The sequence below is a fragment of the Osmia bicornis genome, chromosome 1 (assembly GCF_907164935.1).
Source record: "Osmia bicornis bicornis chromosome 1, iOsmBic2.1, whole genome shotgun sequence".
Lineage (NCBI taxonomy): Eukaryota > Metazoa > Arthropoda > Insecta > Hymenoptera > Megachilidae > Osmia > Osmia bicornis.
In genome coordinates this window covers 3,943,167-3,968,943 of record NC_060216.1, presented here as the reverse complement: position 1 = coordinate 3,968,943, position 25,777 = coordinate 3,943,167, and the positions used below count along the sequence as shown (strand labels likewise).

Below are 25,777 nucleotides of genomic sequence, written 5' to 3'. Positions count from 1 at the left end.
ACTTTCGCGGGGAAGTGCGCGAGGAGGAAATAGCGGGGGACGGGAAGGTACAGGGTCAGGATGGGTTCTCGCGGGGGTCTCTACGTTACGCGTAGCTTCACAATAATGATCAGGGGGTTTGAAACGAGAAGGGGTACGTTGCCAAAACGCAGAATACAATATGATCGAAAATTAGAAAACCAAGGGGCTCACCAAACGCCTCACACACCAACTCACAATCCCGACACTCTCTCTATAATCGCTTTCTTATCTGTCAACCAAAAATCTCTATAACGCTCTATAATGCTAGCCTAGGGCTCAAGGCTAATTGCCGGCTCGTCGTCGCCGCTGCGACGACGAGACCGTCGCGGGATATTTTTGGGGAGGGCATGGGGTTTGGAAGGGGGCCTCTTCCGGCCCGGGATGGATCGATTATCGATTTTCGATACTCTGGTGATCGGGGTCGATGGGGCTGACGGACTTCCTGCGGTGACGGGTGGGCTGAGGTCTTCGGGCTCGGCGACAGATGGCTCCGGGTGGACGTTTGCGTCAGTTTGGGCCGCTTTATCATAATCTCTGGAAAACTCCTCGGTGCTCTGTGTTGTTGGAGGGGTGAATCTGCCGCCGGCCTCGAAGCTCCTGGTGAGGGTGATCCTCGTTGGTCTGTCCGTCGCCTCCATCGGCCCGACACCGGTGGGCTGGGGAAAAGGGGTAAGGTGAGGGAAGGGTTAGAGGTTATTATTAGGTGGGCGCATGGGTGGGGGAAAGCGCAGCGATTGTAACGGGGGGGGGGGGGGGGGGGGGGGGGGGCACGGGTGTCACCACGTTACAAAATAAATAACTGTTAACTAACACACAGTTTACGGAAAGAGGAGTTCATACTTTTCTGAGAGCTGTTTCTGGTATGAGAAACGTGGCGGATCGGCGCAACGTATTCCCCTGTAGGTCGGTTAGGTTGAGCGCCTCTAACGTTTAGCCTGGCTTTGCCTTATGAAGGGGCGTTGGATTGGTTTTATTTTTCTTTAACTATGATGTACCAATCCGACACTCTTGAAACTTTTACAGATGATAGTTAAATAGTAAAGGATTATTCTTAATTTTTTCGGTGGCTGTCACTCAAGAGATTGTTTATAAAAATCACTTTCAAAAATTTATTTATTAATTTTCAACCCTTAATCATCGGATAAAAATATTGAAAAAAAGATGAAATACAGCTAATGAATACAGAATTGCCTCGAAATACGCAAGTGGCTCGGGACCGAACAGTTGCTTATTTCGAAGCAGGTAAGTATGCTATTCGGTTTGACTTTGTTCTCGAAACGGGACGATAGAGAACGCGAGAAACGAGTGAGAGATCCGAGGTGGCAGCAAATCATAAAGTGATCGGCCGAGCAGGGATGTTATTTTTTGAACAAGGATAGAATATAGCATGCCCTCTCATTCTCGCACTATGCTTTACAGTAAAACCTGGATAAATGCAACCAACATTGGGACCCAGTGGTTGCATTTATCCAAGCGAGGTGTCGAATCTCGGGTTACACGCGACGACCAGCCAAGCGTGAACGTAGAAAGGGACAGACAGTGGCGGAAAGAGAGAGGTCCGATGATCAAAGGAAAGAGCCGAAACGTATCGGTGTGACTAATACTAATTCAACTATAAAACTTTTTTATTTTTGACTTTTTTTTGCTGAAACTTTTACTAACGCATTGGTGAAATTTTTCTAATTAAAATGGTACCAAACACGATATAATTTCAATTATAATTACTTGCTAAAATTGATGTTAAAGGTTGGCTAAAAGCAACAGAGATCGAAATCAAAACCGGTCGCGGTGTCGGCTCTGGTTTCAAAGGTTTCATTTATCCAGGCAAGGTGGCGATTGTGGGCATTTAATGTTACATTTTTCCAAGCGAGGTGTCGATTCTGGGCATTTAATGTTGCATTTATCCAAGCGAGGTGTCGATTCTGGACATTTAATGTTGCATTTATCCAATCGAGGTGTCGATTCTGCGTCCGTACACATGTTTTGTATTCAGCCGACATGCCGATTCTGTGTCCGTACACATGTTTTCTATTCAGCTGACATGCCGATTCTGAGTCCGTACACATCTTTTGTATTCACCCGACATCATTTATATTCAGTCGTGGTGTCAATTCTATGTTGTTTATTCGATTACTATTGTTTATAAATATAATTCAAACTATATCGTGTTTGGTATCATTTTAATCAGAAAAATCTCACAAATGCGTTAGTAAAAGTTTCAATAAAAAAAAGTCAAAAATAAAAAAGTTTTATCGTTCAATTAGTATTAGTCACACCGATATTACGGTCGGATCATATTACACGGCTTCCTCGTCGAGCGGCTCGGTTCGCCTACGGGGATCCCTCCAAGTGGAGGGGATAGCGATGTTGCACTTATCCAAGCATTCTTTCGTTGCATTTATCCAGGTTTTACTGTATTTCGAAGCAAATACAGTATTGCCTCGAAATAAGCAAGTGGCTCGGGACCGAACCGTTGCTTATTTCGAGGGAGGTAGCTATTCGGCTTGACTTTGTTCTCGAAACGGGACGATAGAGAACGCGAGGTAGCGGCAAATCATAAAGTGATCGGCCGAGCAGCGATGTTATTTTTTGAACAAGGATAGAAAGCATTATATACATATATTCCATCCTTCTTCTACTAACCGCTGTCACTGCTCAGTCAAGCGTGAAATTTATTACCCTAAACATCGGCTTCGCGCTTTCATGGACCTCTCACTCATTTCTCGTACCTCTCACTTTGCGGGCGACTTCAAACAAAGAAGAGGGGATAGCGACTTGCTTATTTCGAAGTCGAGACCACTTGGTTATTACGAGGCAATACTGTACATATACAGTAAAACCTGGATATATGCAACAAAAGTTTGTCTGGATATATACAACATCGATATCCCCTCCACTTGGGGGGATCCCCCTAAGCCGAACCGAGCCGCTCGGCGAGGAAACCGTGTAATACGATCCGACCGTAATATCGGTGTGACTAATACTAATTGAACGATAAAACTTTTTTATTTTTAACTTTTTCTTAATGAAACTTTTACTAACGCATTTGTGTGATTTTTCTGATTAAAATGGTACCAAACACGATATGATTTGGCTACATATGTATAAGGCAGGCCGTACACCAAAGATACATCAAACACGCAACATGCAACATGCAACATGCAACACGTCGCATGTTGTGTACGATCGCAGAATAGGTAACGCGGCACGGTACAAACGTTTTGTACGGACGCAGAATCGACACCTCGCTTGGATATATGCAACGTTTAAATGCCCAGAATCGACACCTCGCTTGGATATATGCAACGTTTGAAACCCGAGCCGACACTGCAACCGGTTTTCATTTCCAATCCTCCTTTGCTTTTCGCCAACCTTTAACATCAATTTTAGCAAGTAATTATAATTGAAACTATATCGTGTTTGGTACCATTTTAATCAGAAAAATTTCACCAATGCGTTAGTAAAAGTTTCAATAAAAAAAAGTCAAAAATAAAAAAGTTTTATACTTCAATTAGTATTAGTCACACCGATACGTTTCGGCTCTTTCCTTTGATCATCGGACCTCTCTCTTTCCGCCGGTGTCTGTCCCTTTCTACGTTCACGCTTGGCTGGTCGTCGCGTGTAACCCGAGATTCGACACCTCGCTTGGATAAATGCAACCACTGGGTCACAGTGTTGGTTGCATTTATCCAGGTTTTACTGTACATATATATATTTCATCCTTCTTCTACTAACCGATGTCACTGCTCAGTCGAGCGTGAAATTTATTACCCTAAACATCGGCTTCGCGCTTTCATGGACCTCTCACTCATTTCTCGTACCTCTCACTTTGCGGGCGGCGACTTCAAACAAAGAAGAGGGGACAGCGAGTTGCTTATATCGAAGCAGAGACCACTTGCTTATTTCGAAGCAATACTGTACCTACTATTTGCACTTTAATGTGTTTAAATATCTTAAATAGTTTCCGAGAAAAAAATTAGTAAAATTTTGGGGTTTTACCATCATATCTCTCTTATCAGAGGTGGTAGGGGTTTAAAATTGCACACAATTGTTGTTTAGGCAAAAAGCATTATCTGGTATAAATATCGGCCGAAATTGTTGCTGGGGCCGATTCACTATGCTTCTACTGCTAGACCCTTTCACACTAAGGAATTATTTATTATAAATACAAAATATGTTGCATATATTGTTTGTAAAATGAATATTACATAATTTTTCTCGCTTTTTTCGCCGCAAAATCTTTGATTACGTCATCAAAATTGATTGAGTTTGCTACTTTGCTTTCTATTGAAAGAATAGCCGGAGATGTAAATCGGTCTTGGCTTATTGATGATCGAAGATAATTTTTTATTAGTTTCAACCGTGAGTTTTCGTAGCCGGCGGGTCCTTTCAAAACGCGAGGCCGGGTTCGGGCGGACGCGCTGAACCTGCCTCGTGCCGTCTCTGCTTAGGTTTGCCGGGTGTGCTGTACTCCGGTATATTATACTAGTGAATGACAATGAAATAGTAAAAAATGCCAATTGTAATAGAAATCGAATCAAAGCCAAGTTCAGACTAATTTACGAGTTCCACGCTATGGTTTACGGACTTATAAAGTCTTTTTCAGCAAGTCCTGCGTAACTTCTGAAGCAGTCGGTATGAATTTCACTACCGGTGGCAACGTTCTCTTTAATTGAGGAAATTAGGGTTGCCGCTTCACGATTTTCGATAAGTATCATTCGGCAGTCGTTAGTAGAAGTATCAACCATGCCTAAGACCCAATGGCCCTAAACTCTCCGGCCACAGTTATACATACTTCCTTTTGTCAAATTTTGTTTCGTCAATCTTTCAAATAACATAAAAATTGCAGTAATCAAACGGAATAAGAAATTGTATAAAAATATAAGAATATCGAATTGTAACATAAAGTATCTGAACGGTAATAGGAGACTCCGATTCCGTAATTCCCCCTAATTTTGGTTTTCCCGTTTGAATATTGGAGAAATGGTCCACTACCATCTTTCGGCAGTAATGAAACCATGCCGCAATTGTTGCAGACGATAACAAAACGGAGTTGTTTCCGATATCGCATAGCTCATGTACCGTATTCTCTAAAGCAATAAATCAATCTTAAAAACATAAGTAATATTAGAAATAGTTTGAAGAATGCATTAATTAATCGTCGAAATTACAAAAATCAGTTCATTGTTACTTTATTACTTTGTCTAACGTCAGGTGAACATCTTCAAAACAAGAATCTATTGTCGCTGTAAATTGTTTGCATTTGTCGCGACCAGGGGCGGCGCGAGGCAGGTTTAGCGCGTTCGCTGAAACCCGGCCTTGCAATCTACGAAAACTCACGGTTGAAATTAATAAAAAATTATCTTCGATCATAAATAAGCCAAGACCGATTTACATCTCTGGCTATTCTTTCAATAAAAAGCGAAGTAGCAAACTCAATCAATTTTGACGACGTAATCAAAGATTTTGCGGCGGAAAAAGCGAGAAAAATTAGGTAATATTCATCTTACAAAAAATATATATAACAACCTTTATACTGTGACCCTCTCGGGGGTTCACTTTATACGCTTTACACTATGATAATCCTTTACTTTCGCTGGACGCCAGCCACGTTTCGTGGCGAAGGAATTGGGGAACGATAGGGGTCAATACAGGGGACGGGTTTCGTGGCACGTCCGTATAATACTTCGCGGGGGAGTACGCGAGGAGGATTGCTGGGGTAGGGAGTCTCAGGGTTGGGAAGGGTTCACCGGAAATTCTTTTACGTTACGCGTAGGAGGATAATTGTAGAAAAAGGGGAATCTTAAAAGGGGATCGGAAAAGGGATAGTACGACGAGACCGCGGATTATAACGCGCTGACGGAGAAGGTAGCCGTTGCCGGAACTCAGTATTCACAAATTTATACAATATAAGGGACTCACCAAAACGCCTCACACACACTCTCACACTTTGCAAATTGCTTTTATCGTATTCTATAAATCGCTTCTCAATAACTCTATCTATACTCGCTACAATGCTCAAGGCTAATTGGCGGCTCGTCGCGGGATATTTTTGGGGAGGGGATGGGACTAGGATGGGGCCTCTTCCGGCACTGGGATAAATCGATTATCGATTTATCGATATACCGGTAATCGAGGTCGATGGGGCTGACGGATCCTCGGTGGTGACGGATGTGGGCTGAGGTCTTCGGCCTCGGCGACAGATGGCTCCCGGGATCCCTTTGGCTGCCGTTATTCGGGCTGTGGGGACGTTCGTCGTCGATTCATCATTGCTCCCTTTTTTGGAAGGGGTGTTGGGGCTGTCGCCGGCCTCGAAGCTCCTTCTGGGGTTGTCCGCGTCTGGGTCCTTTCCGTCGCCTCCATCGGCCCGACACCGGTGGGCAGAGAGAAAGGGGTAAGGTAAGGGAAGGGTTAGGGGTCATCTTAATGTTGGAGTGGGAGGTGTGAGAAGCACAGCAATTGTAACGGGGGGGGGGGGCACACGCGACACAAGGTTAGAGTACTTATAATAAATAATTCCTTATTGTGAAAATGTATAGAATTTGAATGTGTATTCTGGCCCCGCAAAAGGTCGCGCCGGCCCTAGTCGCGACCAACGACACATCGAAAGCGATCAATTCCGTGGTCTAACGCGAACAATTTCATCGCCTTCCGATTAACACTAACCGAGGCAAACTAAAAAAATTCCACTTAATACTTTCCATGATTAAAGAATAGAACGTTACGAAAAGAATAGAATGTTTCATACGCATAAAAAATAACGAACTGCAAAGTACAGGCGGAGAAACAATGCAAGCTACAGGCAGTAAAACAAAACACATGAAAAATGTGACGAAAGATACATTGTGTTTTACCGACGGCGACAACAGGCTACAAATCAATATGACGTCGAAGTGACTTGTCAAATACGCTAAAAACGCTCAGTTTTACACATGCATAACTTCTGAACTGGTGGATTCCGCGCCTTAGAACTTGGATTTTTAGATTCCACACAATTTTAAAACACCCCCTAGTTACAGACATATTTCTAAAAATATATTTTCATCCCCAAACTTTGGGACCTGTTTTCACCCTCTTAACATGCATGATGGCCGATAAAAAAAACACGTGTCGAATATTTTTCTGAAAACTCTATACCTCACACACGTTCCATCAAAATCGGCGGGTGTCGATTCAATATGTTCCCTTGTAAACAATATTGTTTAGGTAAAATTATAGCTCTCTAATTGGTTGATTTACTGACTAGTTTGGAAAATCCTAAGCGAAAGAACCTGTGCAAAATTATAAACGCACTTCACAGTATTTTTCACTATAATTGAATTACAGGTTTATTACACGAGTATAAAAAAAAAATAATTCACATGTAACAATTCTATATATAACTCATTTAGGATTTGTTGGATACAAAATTTAAAAAGTGTAAAAATTTTTATTTGTACGATGCTTTTACTCTTTTATAATTGACGAGGCATCTGTAATTATAATGCCGGGTCTACACTGGGTAGAAATGTTCGCGAACAGTTCTCGAGCTGTTTGCGAGCTGTTTGCGAACAGTTCGCGAACAGAATTCACACCTAAGCTCAGACATAGTTCGTGAACAACTCGCAAACGGAACGCAAACGGTTGCACAATTGTTCGCTGGCTGCTGACGGTCGCCAAATTCAACAGAAATATGTTACAACGCGTCCAGACATGTTTCGAGTTCGCAAACAGACCCTTTAATGTACCGCCTCCTTAGCGAACAGTGTTCGCTGTTCGCTGACCAGTTCGCTGCAACCTGCTCGCTGTTCGCGAAAGTGTCCACATTGCTGACGAACATGGTCCGCGAGCTGTTCGCAAACTGTTCGCGAACAGCAGTGTAGACCCGGCATAAGAAAATCTTCTATTTATTGAAAGCTGGACACAAAACTTTAAAAGTTAAATATAAATTTATTACATGTGATTCAGCACTACATGTTCACGCAATAAAACTTGCAATTCATTTATTACGAAAAATATTTGAAATTGCATTTCAGTTTGCGGATGGGTTCCTTTATTCCGAGTTTACTGAACTCATTAACGAATCAATCAACCAAAATGCTACAATTTTATCTAAGAAATATGATTGATTTAAATCTTCTTTTCCCGCCACTAGGTTTGTCCTTCATTGGTTTTATTCATTAACATGTCAATGTACCATTTGTAGACCTAAGCAGTCATACCGTGTGTTCAATACCTGGATGGGAGATCCTAGTAAAATAATATTACTTGAAGCAGTTTTGGAGACAATAAGAAAAGAAAATTTGTTGGATAGAGTTACCGTTGTTGGTGATTACATGCAGAAACAATTAACGAATCTGCAAAATGAGTTTTCTAGTTTGGTTGACTCTGTTCGAGGACGTGGAACATTTATTGCATTTAATTGCGCTTCACCTGAACTCAGAGATACAGTAATAAAGAAATTATTGACTAAAGGTAATATTTATAGAATATATATTATTTATATGGGGAAAATGACGATGCAAAGAAAGCAAGTCTCACCAAAATCTTAATTTTGAAGATGTTATTATTAAAAATTAGTTTAAAAATGATTAATATAATTTGTAACAATCTTTAATATGTACATTATAGATTTCAAAATTTAAAGTTTAAATTAACAAATTTCGAAACTCAAATTAAAAATTTCAAGGTTCTGAAATTCAAAGATCAAAATTCAAAGTTTCAGGAATCTAAGTTTTTAAGTTTCAAGATGCAGAATTCATGAATGAAGTTTCAAGGTATCAAGATTTAAATTTGAAAGTTTCAGAATACAAAGTTCCCAAAATTGGTACAGTTTCACAAATTTAAAATTTCAAAATTTAATTTTCAGTTTTTCGGAATTACCCAAATCTTAAAATTTAAAAAAGATTTCACGGTTCTGAAATCTAAACTTTAAGTTTCAAAAAAATTTGTTAATATTAAGATTGATTAATATAAACATTAATATTAAAATAAATGTGATAGGGTCTCTCTTCTTCAAAGCGCTATTTTCCCCAAAGAAATCTACGTTGTTCGATAATGTACAACTTATGTAAACAATATCGGTTCCACTTTATCAAAACCAATTTCTGATCAGTTTAGTCTACAAATACTGTATACTAAAATGATTATTATTTATTCCAAAGAATGACCATCTTTCTTTATTTATTTTTGTATGATACAGCTGAGCAAAAATTACTTTAGCATTTCTCCATTTTGGAAATTAAATTAAAATTTACATGTAATTAGGTTTTCCAATTATGTAATTCGGTGCTCGTAGCATTATGCATTCTTAATTGTTATTTTAAATTTGAATATTTTTCTATGCTTCTGTGAATTTAAAAAGCTGTATAAGAATATGATTTCAATAATTAGAGTTACTATGACTTTAAAAAATAAATCTTCAATTGAAAAAAGAAAAGGTACCGAATTAATTTTTACAACCTAATAAAATTATGGATAAAACATAGATTTACTCGAATAACAATAAATCTTTCGGATTTAGTTAATTTTTTTATTTACACATTAAAAAAATCGCAAATTTTAAAAAGCGATCAGGAATCGGTTTCTTTACGATATTGAACATTACATATTTAAAAAATGAAGTGGGATAAAATATAATATAAAAATAATATTATTTAGGTATCCAAGCAGGTGGCTGCGGAAACCGGTCAATAAGATTAAGGCCTGCCTTAACATTCACGCAAAATCATGCGGATATATTTTTGGATACTCTTCGATCCATTTTAAAAACATAATAATTTTTAAAAAATTACATCTTAAAGTACATTCCACGTGGCTTCCAAAATTAGATCTTCCAAAAAATGGGATTATATTGTTTTAATATGCTTATGTACTTGCTAGTAATATATAAAATTTATACTTCTAATCAGTATATTATTTTTTCATATTGATTTTAAATAAAACATACAATAATTGTTATATAAGTATTATTTATATTTGTGTAACAAAAATTCACAATATCTTATATTATTATTCAGTATCGCTTTCAGGATATATATTTTAATATTCTATCAAATTTGTTGGATATAATACATATTATCGTGGTTATAAGAAATTCAATGTAAAATCAATGTCTTCCAAAAGAATAATTAAAAAGATACATTTAATGCATTTGTCAGTTTTTATATTTCCCGTTTATGAATTGAAATCCTCATTATTTCAACATTTTTTTCAAAATATCTGCAAAGTGTTCATACTCCACATCGTGACTCTTTTGCACCATATAAGCTATCATCTTCATCTAAAAAAAAAAAGAAAAGAATAGAAAAATTTGTTCAACACTTTCCGTGCCGGACCAATTTGTGGTTACTTTCCGTTCTATGTGTCTATTACAATTAATAGTTTTGCTTCCGATGTATACCTTACAATTTTTGTAATAGTCAAACAACGTAAACATGTCGATACAAAACTTCACTAATTTTGAAAAATTCGTTTTACAATGAAACTCCAAATGGCTTGAACGGAAAGTTTAACGTAAGGTGCATGCGTCCCACGCGGCACGGAATATGTTAAAAGATGTTACTTTTCAAAAACCGCGTTATCTATTCAGTACAATAAAAGTTGGATAACTACCCGAAAATCGGGACCGAAACCGGGCAGTTATGGAACGAAGGTGTCTTTTCGGTTCTTAGAAACGGCTTAACCGAGTGTTTAAATGTTGCTGAACTTAGAAAAGGTTAGAGAGTGAAAGAGAAATCAGCTGAGAATCAAAGAAACTCAGAAAAACATTGGTGAGATAATAGTATATAATTCAATAATGAAACTTTTATCAACGTAATTGTGAGGTTCTTCTAATTAAAATAAGATCAAACATGATATAATTTGAAGCATATTTACTTATTTAACGAGTGATTTTTTTTCATCGAGTTAATACCTAAATGTGATCTGAAGTTTTCTCTCTTTTTAAGGTAATGAGTAAACATGCTTCAAATTATATCATGTTTTGTCTTATTATAATCAAAAGAACCGCACAATTACATTAGTAAAAGTTTTATTGAAAAAAAAATCAAAAATCAAAAAGTTTTGTTGATTTGTCTCATCAATATTCCAATTCAGATCAGGTTACACTATTCGCGTGTCCAGCTTCGCAGTTCTTCAAGGGAGATCCCCCTAGGAGGTTTGTGGGGATGGTTACCGGGTAGTTATTCAATGAATCTACGTAAGTACTGTTCGTTGCTGGTAAGTTGCCGAGCACCGACAAACTGATCCGACAGAGGGGCAAGAGGACTGTGCGTTTGCTCCATCTAACTCCCTCCATCTAACCCGTAACTTGAGAAATCAGCGGTCGCATTGCATAGACGTAAAATTTCCATATTCGCGGAAGATACATGGATATTTTATAATACTCGTTCTTGACAACAGTTGTTATTATGCAAAATTTATGGAAATTACATTATGGAAAGTGTAAAAACTCTCCTGTTTTCTTAATAATATAAACCCCGAATCTACGTCTACGTCAATGCGTCCGAATCGTCGCTCGCTATCGCTTCATCTCATTCTGTTTCAATTTCTGTCCTTAGCGACGTTCGTTGCGCGATATATTTGTGGATGTAAGGGCCTCGGCCAATAAACATAATACGTGTGACTGGAGGTAGGTCAGCGAATTTGATTGGACGGCAACTTACCAGCAATGAACTTAAATATGTTTAACTGGAGAAAATGGCGGTATACCAGAAGGGAACCACTACTAATTAAGATACTCTATAATACACGAATAATTAAATGAAGAAGTGATTACTAAAATTCTAATCTCAAAAATATAAATTCAGAAAAAATTCATATAATTTTTAATTACTGAAGATTACAAAATTTGACTGAACTTCTGAAAACCTGTCAAATCAAATTTGACTAAAATTTTGCAGAGAGCTTTATTTTACATAAAAACAATATTTGCAAAAAGGATTCTTGGCGATTCAAAAAATAAGACCCAAAAATGTTGTCGGCCGCCAGAAGGCTCACGGTTTAGAAAAAGTTAAACCTAATCTAACTTATAAAATACAGTATGTAATATCAGGGATATTTTTAGTTATATATCAAAGTACTTACAGCCATCCCTATTTATTTTCCCGAGCTGTGTTGATAATGCAGACAGTGACATTTCTTTAGTAAAATGTTTTTTCGCAAAATTCTAACTTCCACATTTCTCGCAAAGTTTTGGGTTTTAATCTTTGAAGTGCCAAAAATCCTTCTCAGAATCATTATTTTTATGTAAAATGAAGCTATTTACAAACTTTCAGCTAAATCGGATTTGACAGGTTTCCGGAAGTACAGCTCAAAATATACATATTCATTATATTCAGCTCATACATGTATATTCATATAGCAAGATAAGATAGTCAAAAGCGTCATCTAATAACATCTCAAAATAACCAATGTACACCAAGTTTCAACCCTATATCTCAACCGGGAGGGTAGTTATAGGGTAAGAAAGAAAAACTGGTTTTTGCCACATTCTCTTCATTTAGTGATATTCAAAAAATCTAAAAAAATTCCAGAATATTTTAGACATGTTCGCTTATAAGTGTGAATTTTTTCAAATTTTTTGGTTGCTAATCCTAAACGTGGAAAATCAAAAATGCAACAAAAATTCGAAAAATTGAGATTTTGGGTAGAAGCTTTCGAGGCACTAGATTTTTACTTTTACAGATATTAGCATGACTGGTATCAACAATTTTTTTACAGATTCCTCATTCTGATGCGCCGTGTCTAAAAGAAATCTAGTACTGATATTTTCAACGATATTTTCATGTAATAGATTAGAAATATTTTCAATTTATACATTTCTTTTACACATTTACTGTATTATGTGATTTTTAATATTTCTACATTGGACGGAGTAAGATCTGAATGAAGGGAGTTAAGTTAAAAATCATTATTTTCTATTAATTATTAAATATATAAGTATAAACAATAATCATTTAATAACGTATAAAAAATAGTTTAAAAATATTTTATCATTAAGTATGCATAAAAATAATTTTGATGCACTACCAATTCTCTGGCTGTATATTGTTCCAATTACGGATAGCTTTCAATGTTTTGTTAATTGAACATATAGCCAGAGAATTGGTAGTCCTTCAAAATCTGAAAAAAATTGAGGATACTTGCCATGCTATCTAGCAAATGAAAGAATCAAAAATATAGTGCCGAAATCGCTCCTAACCAAAATCTCAATTTTTCGACTTTTTGTTGTGTTTTTGATTTTTCACGCCTAGGATTTGCAACCGAAAAATCTAAAAAAGTTCACATTTATAAGCGAACATGTCTAAAATATTCTGGAATTTTTTCAGATGCTTTGAATATCACTAAATGGAGAGAATGTGGCAAAAACCAGTTTTTCTTTCTTATCGTGTAACTACCCTCCTGGTTGAGATACAGGATTGAAACTTGGTGTACAACGGATATTTTTTGGTAAGCCAATAAAATCGGCTGAAGGGTACTTTTGACCATCTTATCCTGCTACACTCTTTGACAGTTTTAAGATTTCAAAATTTTTAAATATAAAATTTAAATTTGCAAAATCCAAATTTCAAAGTTTCAAAATCCAAGTGTTAAAACTGAAATTTTGAAACCTGAATTCTGAAATTTTAATTTTTGAATTCGTGAAATTATTGTTTTATTATTTAATTATTCGTAGGTGCCATAGTATTATAGCGAGTCGTGCAACTTGCTTCGCCTGTACCGCAATTTTTCCTATTGAAGCTTATCATGCTGGGTACTGTTCCCTACCTTTACTTTTGAGTCAACGTAACCATATCGTTGAGACAGATTCCACAAATTTACAGCCATCTGTGCTAATAATGGATCACGCAGATCTGCTCTAATGACAAAACAATTAAATAGTTCAATTGCAAGAGCTACTTGTTTTTCCACTTGATCAGTAGACCCAAGGTACTTTAAATGCGATAAAACCTCTTCTACAATCTTAGAGCACATTTTATTGACTTCGCTTATGAATTTTTGATCAGACCCATACAATTTATCGTTCGAATCAACCTGAAAATAAAATAAAAATTATCTAGAAAATATTTTAAACTTGTAAAATTCTTAGATTTTCAACAATATGAAATACCTTGTCAACATGATATGGATAATTTTCTTGAGTTACCGTCGATAACAAATCAAGTACACGTAAATATAAATATGTTTTTGTCAATGTATTTTCTTCAAAACAACGTTGAACAGCATTAAGTAATCCTCTCATTAAATATAGAACTCCGTGTTCTGGACTATCCTATGAAATATTTATACGTTATAATAATATTAGAAATATTTAAGAATATAATAGAACTTTTATAATATTGATTGTAGATGCATACTGGTACAACCAATAATGTTGATAAAAAATTTGATAAATATGAAAGTAGATATGGTTGTGAGCTTTTTTGCCTTCCATCTATATCTATTGTTTTAGGCATTTCCGGAACTAAGCTCAAGGCAGCTTTGAAACACGCGTCGGCTAACAAAATAATCATTAATTAGTTAAAACATCGATAAAATGGGTTAAAACATTGGCGTAACTAGGCAAAATATGCACCGGCCCCTCATTATTCTAAAATTCTCAGATTTTTATCACACGATTCTACACTTCTAAAGTTAAAAAATCTTGATAAATTGTAAAATTTCAAGATTTCAAATTTCAACAATTTTAAACTTCCAAAATTCTAACAGTTGAACACATACAAATTCCTGATTCTCAAAATTTAAAAATTCCAGAATCCAAAAATTGTAAAATTTCAAAATTTTTTAATTCTAGGATTAAAAAATGTTCTAAAATTTTAGAATTCTGTTATACTAAAATTGAAAATTTCAAAATTCTAAACTTTCAGGCTCCAATATTTCAGAATTCAAAAATTTCGGAATCCTAAAATTCTAAACATCTTAAAATCCTTAAGTTTCTTCGTAAAATCTCATTTCAATTGAAATTCCAAAATTGTGTAGTTCAAACATTCTAGAATTTTCAAGTTCCAACATTCCAAATTTTCAAAATTCAATAAATACTTTGTCTGAAATGCAAGATGTAATGCAATTAAAAACAAAACATGCGATGATGTTATTATCACATAAAATCATGAATAAACTAAGCGATATTAAAATTAGGGAGTTAAATAATATTAAACACTTGACACTATTAATAAAACTAACAATAAGGAATGGATTGGCCATCGGACGTTCGGAAAAATTCTCGGTGGGCCGCAGCGCCGATTAAATAGGGGTCTAAAGGGAGGTCACAACCCCGGGCCTTACTTTGCAGAGAGCTCTGTTATAAGCTCTGTTATAACAGAGTTTAATTCTTCCATTTACTATGTCAAGAAATACTTAACGAAATTTTATTTTATTGCTACATTTTTCCTTTTATTTAATTTTATTCAGAATAAATTTTAATTATTGAATGAAGTTTATCAAGTAAGGGGGCGCTCGAAGGTTCGATAGCCTCAGGATTCTAGAAATCTTAATTCGCCCCTGGTGGTTTTGTAAGAATTTAAGGTCTAATTAATTAAAATTAGGGCCCGCTATATCACTAATCTTTTGATAAAAATCTAAGTTTAAAGATCTAAAATTCAGTCGCTCGTGGATATATCCTACCCAAGATAAAAATCCTAATTACGCCAATAACTATAAATACGAAATCATAATTACCTTGACCTAAGCACTGATTTAGAAGTGCAACTTGTCCAGATAGGAGATACAACTGAAGCCGTGTATGAACTAAAGTTAACGATGGAATTGTAATAAAACAAAATGCAGCACAAGCACGTACAAATGCTGACGTTCTTCTCGTATGATGTCCACGAACAATTTTTCGAGTATCAACAGATAATCTATTTACACACTATATATATGTATATAAATTAATTATATGATTTCTTGAAACATATGCCTTCCAATGTAATGACAATTACTTTCTTAAAGAAAACTCAGTGTACATAAAAAATGTGAATAACTTAATACTAAAATGTTGAATAATATGTATAAAATTCATTTCACTTTTTGAATTAAAGTATTATCTTATATAATACTAAGATAATCTAACTTTACACTATACATAACAAAAAAATATTAATTACATGATATTTTTAAATATATGTCTTGTATCAATTCTGGATTAAGTATGTATGTGTGGTGATAGGGGCCGGAGGGGGGTGAGAATATAAGAGGTACTGCAGATCTTTGCCTCACTTTCAGGGGGTACATTTTACGCCTTCCATTTATGCCAAAAACATTCAATGAAATTTTGTTTGTCGAAATAATGTCTTACCTGTACAAGTTGTATATGAACAGTATCAAGATTGGGAAAAGCTGCTCTGGCTTCAGCATAAAAATTCAGTTGTTTCTCAAAATCACGACCATAATCAACACGTTGTACCAAACTGCATATAAGTTGACCAATTTGTCGTTTCTCATCTTCAACGGTTAAAGTACTGAAATTATTCTATTATAAGATAGTACACGATATATGTTTACAATATAAAGAACAATTTTATTTACCTAACAGAATCGTGCATTATTCTAGCAAGAAACATAAGGGCATTTATAATAATAGGATCAGTGATAGGACCAGTTTGAACACTTAAACCTTCTATCACAGTTTTACAAACTTCAACTTTAATACTTTCCTTGTGAAACAAATCTATTAGAGGCAAGAAATTATCCTGAAAAATTTGTCCTAGAAAATATGTATTCAATTTTTTAAAAAGGTGATGGTTTAGATATAACTACCATAGCAAGTAGTGATTCAAAATCTTGAGTATGAGATACTACTTTCTCTACAATATTTTGTAGCTGTAAATAGTAATTCTCAAAACTTTTGTTTGAATTAAGGCGATCAATTATTTTTCCAAAAAACGCATTTAATTCGTTTACCTGCAACATAAATATTGTACAAAAATACTCTTCCGATTTTAAGTAATGGTTTACTTACTGAAAAATGAATGGAAGTAAACTGAATCCAAATTTCAATACAATGCATAAATTTATGAGGATTTGTTAAATCGTTTATGTATTTCCATATCATATTTAGAATTTGCTGACAATCCTCTTTCGGTGGGGATTCTTGTATGAGACTTTCACCTAAACTTCTATATAAAAGATATTGCGGAAAACCTGGAAAATATGAACATTTATGTAACACAATGCTCACTAATTAATTAGTTGAATTATGCGCATTGGTGTAACTAGGATTTTTATCCAAAATGGACCTGGTCACTTATCTTTACTAACAGCATTAAATGTTCAATATTATCTCATTCTAACTTGATTCTAATATATTGTTTAATTACTTTTATCCATAATTTCATGTAATAAGAATATTATCGTATGTTTTATTTTTAGCAGTATCACATACATATTACATTCAGGATAAAACATTTATTTCTATTAAGGTAAAACTTTATGAGAAGATTTTAACATTTTGATTTGGAATTCGAAAATTTTTGCAATCAAAAAATCTTGAATTTTTATTCATGATTTAGGAATTCGAAAATTTCTCAAATTTAGAATTTTGAAATTTTTGAATTCTCACATTCAGGAAATCTAGTATTCTGGAATCTTGATGTTAGAAATTTTTGAATTTTTTCAATTCTGGAAATCTGAATTTTTTTTATCATAAAACTTTAGAATCTTATTGTCTCAGAATCACAGAATTCTAAAATGATGAGGAACCAATTACCTATTTACACCAATGATTATTTATTATAATCACCATCGTCTTCACTTTCGCTGATCAAATTTACAAAATCCATCGCTCTTCCAGCAATATACGATGGCTTAAATGCTGTTAAAATGCTATTCAGTAACAGCGAACTGAAAGAAAATCATTCTTTAATCATCCGGTAACAAAATCATTAAATGTAGAGGAGGCCTGGAGGATTAATACAAATTAGAGGAAAAAGATCGTGCTAACTAAAATAAACAAAATTGTAATAATCCTGTTACACAATTAAATAAATTCATTTAATATATATTATCTCCACTACATTGTCCACGTGGTTTACAGCACTCTATTAGGTATCAAAAAAAGTTCATGTGGTTTTTCTGTCATTTATTAATTTACATTCACTTCGTAAACTTCAAAATTTCTAAATTTTAGAACTCAAAATAAAATATTCCAAAACTTGATGGGAACTATAGGAAGTTTTCCCACAAGGAAAATGTGAGAAAACATTACACTGTCTTTACATTTTTCTTTTTTTTGTACAAATAACCACTACAAAATTGATGATAAAATTAAAACAGTACTTGGTTTATTTTTGCAAGTAAAACTCAAGACTTTTATACCAATGGAATGTGCGAGTATAAAAAATATTTAAAAAAGAGTTATAAAAATAAATGATGATTAGTTTATCTATAACAATCAATGTTACACTCTTGCGGGGTGGAATCTCTTTACGCATAATTATTTTTATAGGGAGAAGGCCCCAAGTGTGACGCTGACTTTATGAGCTTTTGCACATTGATAGAGCCTGAAAAACTGAAGCTAATGATACGCGGTTTTGGGCGTAGACGGTTATTAGTTTATAAGATATTTAATGTTAAAGTTATTACCATCCTTATGGTCTGAAGTATAGGAAATCTTTTTAACAAGGTTCGTGGCGTAACCGGTAAAGCGTCGGGCTCCCGGTAGGGTGAATGTTTTTTGTCGCGAGTTCAAATCCCGTTGGACAGATTTTTTCAACATGTTTCAATATTTATGTTTCGAATGTTTTTATAAAAACGATTAAATAAAATTGTTCAAAAATATAAAAAATTGTTCAAAAATATTTATTAATCAATTATAATAGCAAAAAAATATATTTATTAAAAAAAAAAAGGAAAAAGTGAAATATTGTAACATGTTCAAAAAATCTGTCCAACGGGATTTGAACTGGCGACAAAAAACATCCACCCTTCCGGAAGCCCGACGCCTTACCGGTTACGCCACAAACCATGTTAGAAAGACTTTCTATACTTCAGACCATAAGCAGGGTAATAACTTTAACATTAAATATCTTATAAACTAATAACCGTCTACGCCCAAAACCGGGTATCATTAGCTTCAGTTTTTCAGGCCCTATCAGTGTGGAAAAAATAATTGTCTTTGTTCTTGTTTTTGCCTCTCCTTGTTAATTTTGTATAAAATTCTTTCAAGAAAGGTCGTAGCACTTGAACATGATATTATAAAATCGTACAAATTTTTTCTGATACCTAATAAATATAGTTTTCTATTGTTTATTTGCCAGGTAATTCAAAACTGTGTCAAGCCTCCCTACGTATCAACTTTTCCTTATAATATATAATTACCTATTTGCTTGTTTTTTACATCTAGCGAGCACATCTTCTAAACGATTTTCAGCAGTAGTGGCGACTAAAACTTGTAAAATCCAATCTAAAGCTGGCGAGTAGAGATTCAAATAAGAATGTAAGGTCATATTTTGTTTAACCAGTTCATTTTTCACGAATTGCCCAAATAATTGTTGATAAGTAATGAGAAAATCATAAAAATTTTCTCTTACAAATTCAAAATCAGATGTTTTGTTCAAAGCTAGCCCCACTCGGCACAAATAACATCTAGCGTATACACCTATTAGAGGATTTCCAATTCCTCTTATCATTCCAGTTATTCGTAACAAGGCTGTATTAAATTCACTGAATTAAAAATTCTTCATTAGTACTAAGGTTATACCATACGTTATATAGGAAAGTAAATATATTAAATATGATTTAATATATTTTTAAAAATTATAATTTCAAAGTTTCAAAAATTAAACATTTCAAAACTTAAATTTCAGAAGTTCACAATTCGAGTTCTAATTGTAAGTTCCAAAATTTAAATTTCCAAATTTCAAAACACAAAGAGTATAGCAGGATAACATGGTCAAAAGTGCCCTTGAGCGGATTTTAGTCGGCAATGCACCGTTTAATAGCTTACCCAAAAATATCCGTTATACACCAAGTTTCAACCCTATATCTCAACCGGGAGGGTAGTTATAGGGTAAGAAAGAAAAACTGGTTTTTGCCACATTCTCTCCATTTAGTGATATTCTAAAAATCTGAAAAAATTCCAGAATATTTTAGATATGTTTGCTTATAAGTATGAATTTCTTCAGATTTTTTGGTTGCTAATCCTAGCCGTGAAAAATTTTAAAAAGGCAAAAAAAGTCGAAAAATTAAGATCTTGGTTAGATGCTTTTGAGGCACTAGATTTTCACTTTTACAGTATTTAGTTAAATATTAGCATGATTGGTATCGTCAGCTTTTTCAGATTTTTCATTCCGGTGCGCCGTGTGTAAGAAAATTAAAAACCGATATTTTCGATTAAGGTAAAATATACATATACTGCTTTCCATGTCCATCATAAACCAATACCACGCGGCTCTTCAATGAATAAAATATTGGTAGCTATCCATAATTAGAATATACAGCCAGAGAATTGGCAGTGTATCAAAATTATTTTTATAAAATATTTTTAAAATATTTTTTGTATGTTATCAAATGATTATATTTTATTCTTATGTATGTAATAATTAAAAAAAAATGATTTTTAACTTAACTCCCTCCATTCAGATCTTACTCCGTTCAGTGTAGAAATATTAAAAATCATATAATACACTAATAAGTGTATAAGGAAATATAAAAATTGAAAGTATTTTTAATCTATCACATGAAAATATCGTTGAAAATATCTGTTTTTGATTTTTTTAAACACGGCACATAAGAATGAAAAATCTGAAAAAACTGGATAACGCCAGTCATGCTAATATCTGTAAAAGTAAAAATCTAGTGCCCCGAAAGCTTCTATCCGAAATCATAATTTTTCGACTTTTTTTGCGTTTTTGATTTTCCAAGCCTAGGATTAGCAACCAAAAAATCTGAAAAAACTCACACTTATAAGGGGGTAGACACGGCACGTGACCTCTCCGATTTGAGACGTCGGTATTACAGCAGTTTTTTCGTTGGGCCTGGTGGAGCCACTTGCGTGGTTTGTTACGAATTTGAAAGGTTTAATTCTCAGCTAGCGTGCGCGCAACACGATCTAGGAAGGCAACAGCGCCTCAAGTATTTTTACAAACACATTCAAACGCTCATTTCGCCAGAGGCATCGCGACAATACGGCTGAAGAACAAAATCGAAACATTGGCGCGTGTTTGAAGTGAGATGTACGGTGATCATGCTATCTTTCTTTGAACCTAAATGATAGAATTGTCCCGCTCCGGTAAATTCTGACTGACTGAACGCGTGGATTTTATATAGCGCACCGTAGCACGCCTCGCTGCTGAAAAATATATGCCTTCTCCGAAGAACCGAAGGAACGTCCAATCTGAGAATTTTTTTAGAAAAAGTTATTAGCTTCTTTAAATAAATGTTTTTTAATTCATAAAAGCATACAGGATGCGTCACGCAATTGGGATGGGTTATATCTTGAATTTGGTAAGAGATAGGAAAAAGCTGTTTATGTAAAAGTTCAATGGTATGATAATGTTTATTTTTCTGACCGTATTTTCTTCGTGAATGCAACGATGCACTAAAAAAATGCAGATGCCCTTTTTATTTAAATAGAACTGCATTTTTTATTTACTTGTATCAACTCCTTGGAACATTCTGCATAAAAAAGTACTACATATTAGAACTAATAAATGGAGAGCCCTCGGCTCCTTCTCGCCCTTCGCTACTATTCCCTCTCGCTATTTCGCTGACGCGCCTACATATATCTAAAGGTGGGTACAGACATGCAACAGAACACAGTAACGTAACTCCGTCGTGTATCAAGTGTGGACGCCACACCGTAACAGCGTATCAGCGTAACATCGTAACATCGCAACGTCCCATCAATTGTCGGTTTTTCACCGTCACATCAAAGAAATGTTACGCATTCACGATACACCCCATCTATGCAAGTTCGGACGTGCACACAAACCATGAACTGATGGGACGGCATAATGCTACGCGCTGATGATACGCCACGAGATTCTGTATACGTCCACAACGTAACATCGTCGCGCAACGACAAATGTTGCACAGTGTGTTGCGCGACGGAGATACGTTACTGTATTATGTTGCATGTCTGTACCCACCTTAACAGTACAATGTTTAACACGTTCGCGACGGGGCCTGAATCTCGTGTCCCCGCCATGGGACGGGGGTTTCAAAAATTTGTTAACTACAGTAATCAGTTATTTAAATGCTATGACGCGATAATAGTTCATACAACAACGGTGGTATAGCCCGTCTGATGAAACCATTGTGTATGTACCACCGGTGGCTCATCCCGTCCCATGGGACAGACAAGGATGTACCACCGGTGGTACACCCCGTCGCGAACGTGTTAAAAAACTAATATTTCGTGAGATATCTCATACTTTTCATATGTCTTACCATTCAACTTTTACATCAATAGCTTTTTCCTATCTCTTACCAAATTTAAGATATAACTCGTCCCAATTGCGTGACGCTTGCATTTCGAGAAACCTATAGTAACTTTGTTTTTACGAAATTAATAAAAAATACAAAGGAGTCAATATTCTGAGTGAATGCAAATAATTTAAATAAATAAATATCTCCTATACAACTTATATAAACATTTGTAGGATTGTTGCAAAGAAGAGGTATATGTATTCTTCTTTTGTTATACCTCCTCTTTGAACGAGGTTTGTTATGGGGCGCTGTGAAAAATCCAGGCGGGCGTCAGTCAAAACCTAGCGAAAAGGGACAATCTCAACATTCAGAATGAGAGAAAGACAGCATGACTGTAATGCGTCTCACTCAGCGTTCGGGCGTTGTTGCCCTTTTCGCTTGCTTTCGCTTGCCTTCAGTCGAGTGACGTAACCAAGCTAACGCTTGATTTTGGCTACGATTCCAAATTGGCAGCCTTCTTAGTTAGACGCCACCTTATAACTATTAGCTGAACTGAATTTGTCACATGAATTGCTCTGTATTATCCACAAAATGGCGGAACTGGTCTGTGAGAATGCTTTTACGGGCATCCGTTATTCGTCCTTATTTCGCAACAAATGAAGACAAAATAGATCTTAATTTACAGGTAAGGGTTGTGGCTAGACTGCTCAACTCATGATTTCAATCACAGCACTCTTTTAGTGGCTTAAAAATGCTTCGATTCCGCGAATGCATTTTGTCGATTTTTTACCTCTACTTTGGACGCTTATATTACTAAACATCAACATAATCCCACTGAAACATGAGTTGAGCGGTGTGCATTGGACCTTCCTGTTTCGAATAAGCCCTCACCCAGCTCTAAATGTTCTCATACAAGGACGAATAACGGAAGCGCGTAAACCCATGTTTATGCCCATTTTTGCCGGTAATGTCAACGCGCTATTACCTTACTAAATTACTATTACCCGTGTCTACCCCCTTGGAATTTTTGCAGATTTTTTGAATATCACTAAATGGAGAGAATGTGGCAAAAACCAGTTTTTCTTTCTTACCCTATAACTACCCTCCTGGTTGAGATATAGGGTTGAAACTTGGTATATCACGGGTTTTTTGGTAAGCTATTAAATGGTGCATTGCCGATTAAAATCTGCTCAAGGACACTTTTGACCATCTGATTCTACTATACCTTTTTTAAAAATTCAGAGTTCAAGTTTTCAATTTTCAAAATGCAATTTTCTAAATTTCAATGATTCAAAATCTAAATCTTTACACTTTATACATATAAATAATATTTATAGCAACGCTGTATTAAATTCACTGAATTAAAAATTCTTTACTGGTATTGAGATTATACATATAATACATGTTACACAGTCCAACAAATTTGATCTTTTTCTGTGATCTGTAATATTCATTTCTCAAAAACTGTACGTATAGGAGCAAAACGGTTTGCAGATTCGTAATCAGCGTACAAAAGCCTTTAAGAATCACGTAATGGATATTGATGATCAAAAATCGTGTTGTACCGTGTTATATGCATCATTCCTACATCAATGTGATTAACTTCTTTTATTGAATTTTTAAAGATTTTAATGCTAAAGTGCTCGATTGATGCTTAACTTTTTATACTTTATCAATTTCTTTACTTTTTATTTTTTAGAGTTAATCAAGTTGACAAATGGACAGCTCATATATAATATATAATTTATATAATCTATTATATATTACCTTGTTGTTAAAAAGCAATAAGATTTTATTATTGCCATCTCTACGTATAAACGTGGAACTAGTTCTCTTATAGATGCTATTTTATAAAACCAGTTTCTACAAGTTTCTTTCGCATTTTCAGGTACCATGTCAGGTGTAAAATTATTAGGTAAACTAGTTGGTACTTTACTTCCTGGCCTGCAAAACATTTCCTATTATGAATGTGTTATGCTAATTCATTACAGATAATATAGAATTTATGTACTGACTTATAATATTCCGCTTTAACTTTCAGTCTCTCATAAACAAGTTTTCCAAAAATATCTAAAATATCTGTGATAAGAACAAACTTGCTGGGATAAAAAGCCATAACGGATGTATCTACTAATAATTTGGCACACTGGAAATAATATAACATTAATTTAATATTTATTTATATACAGATCGAAAGAAGGTAAAAATAGAAACCTGAATTGCTATTTTAAGTGCTTTAACCCTTTGATCTGAATGCCAGGCCTGTACAAGTTCATTATTTAATTGCTCAATTCTTGCAGCGTACTGCTGTTGCGAGAGATCTAACATTTGTCTAATAGATCCTTCTTCGAAATCATCTAACTGCTCCAGTCTTGTTCGTACTTTGTCAACTACTCCACCAGTTGGTTGAACTTTTACAACAACTGATAAAAGAAATATAATATAACATAATATAAATATAACAAATACAAAAAATATTCTTAATTTCAGTATTCTCATAAAAGATAACAGTGATACCTTTCTCTCCACCTGACAAAAAACTGGTAATAATCGACAACTTTTCTGAAGTTGTGTATTTGTTTAATATTGCAGCTCGTCTTGCTGACCATGGTTCTACTAATTCTTCTGCAGTATCTTTAGATTTTTTTCCACAAACTATGGCATTGCAGGAATAATCCCACTACAATATAAATATTATATTAAGATTTAAAATTAAATTGTAAGTACTATGGAGAAGTGTTGTGATAACCTCATCTGCAGCCATTTTGGATAAAGGATCTAATTCTTCTCTAGCAAACTGCGAAAGGGGGTCAGATCCATCGAAAGAAGAATGGCTTAGTAACGGATCTGTTAAAGGGTTTCCAGGGATTGGTGTATGCGTTGGAGTTGGTGTAGCAGTTGAACTACTGGTACTTGTGCTTCGTAATGCATTGCGTTTGATCCCACTGCGTCCATCAATTAACTGCAAATATATTGATAAAATATTGATAAATGTATTACACATTTTTCATCATATTAATTCTTACTATAACAGTAACAGGTTTTAATGGATGATCTGTTGTTTCTTCTAAACACGCAAACCTTATTGCTTTATAATTTACAGGTTTGGAAATCCTAAAAAATGAATATAAATTACTTAACCACTTTAACTATTAATAAGAAAATTATAAAACATACCAATTTATTTCAGTCATCTTTTGAATACATCAAAATCTGTTTACAATGCAATAATAAAATAAAATAACACATATATAGTTCTTAATACTGGTTTTATGTTAACCTTGTATCAAATGTAATATATATAATCTGTCATTTTATATTTAAATGAAACAATTAAAATTTCAATTATAAAATATAAAGATAACTCTGCATGTGTGCAGTTGGTATCAGTAGGTATTGGTTGGTA

At 34.7% G+C, this 25,777-nt stretch overlaps 2 protein-coding genes across 5 annotated transcripts in view; one reads left to right on the top strand and one right to left on the bottom strand.

Moving 5' to 3' along the window:
- The window catches only part of LOC114881108 (4-aminobutyrate aminotransferase, mitochondrial), a 25,997-nt gene extending 15,845 nt beyond the window's left edge, over nt 1–10,152 (top strand). For all 4 annotated transcript variants that reach the window (XM_029197748.2, XM_029197747.2, XM_029197749.2 and 1 more), the window contains exons 9-10: nt 8,207–8,475; nt 9,661–10,152. In XM_029197748.2, the coding sequence (XP_029053581.2) occupies nt 8,207–8,475; nt 9,661–9,776 (385 nt within the window). In that variant the 3' untranslated portion in view covers nt 9,777–10,152. The remainder of the gene's footprint in view (nt 1–8,206; nt 8,476–9,660) is intronic.
- LOC114881110 (VPS35 endosomal protein-sorting factor-like) lies at nt 9,955–25,777 on the bottom strand. Its single transcript, XM_029197751.2, has 18 exons — nt 25,549–25,777; nt 25,398–25,485; nt 25,121–25,333; nt 24,889–25,051; nt 24,586–24,794; nt 24,387–24,517; nt 24,139–24,315; nt 19,321–19,665; nt 17,744–17,844; nt 16,964–17,145; nt 16,762–16,905; nt 16,531–16,694; nt 16,301–16,463; nt 15,682–15,874; nt 14,361–14,500; nt 14,114–14,275; nt 13,771–14,037; nt 9,955–10,282 (listed from the first exon to the last, which is right to left on the bottom strand). The coding sequence occupies exons 1-18, from the start codon at nt 25,563–25,565 to the stop codon at nt 10,196–10,198; spliced, it is 2,946 nt and encodes a 981-aa protein (XP_029053584.1). The 5' UTR covers nt 25,566–25,777; the 3' UTR covers nt 9,955–10,195.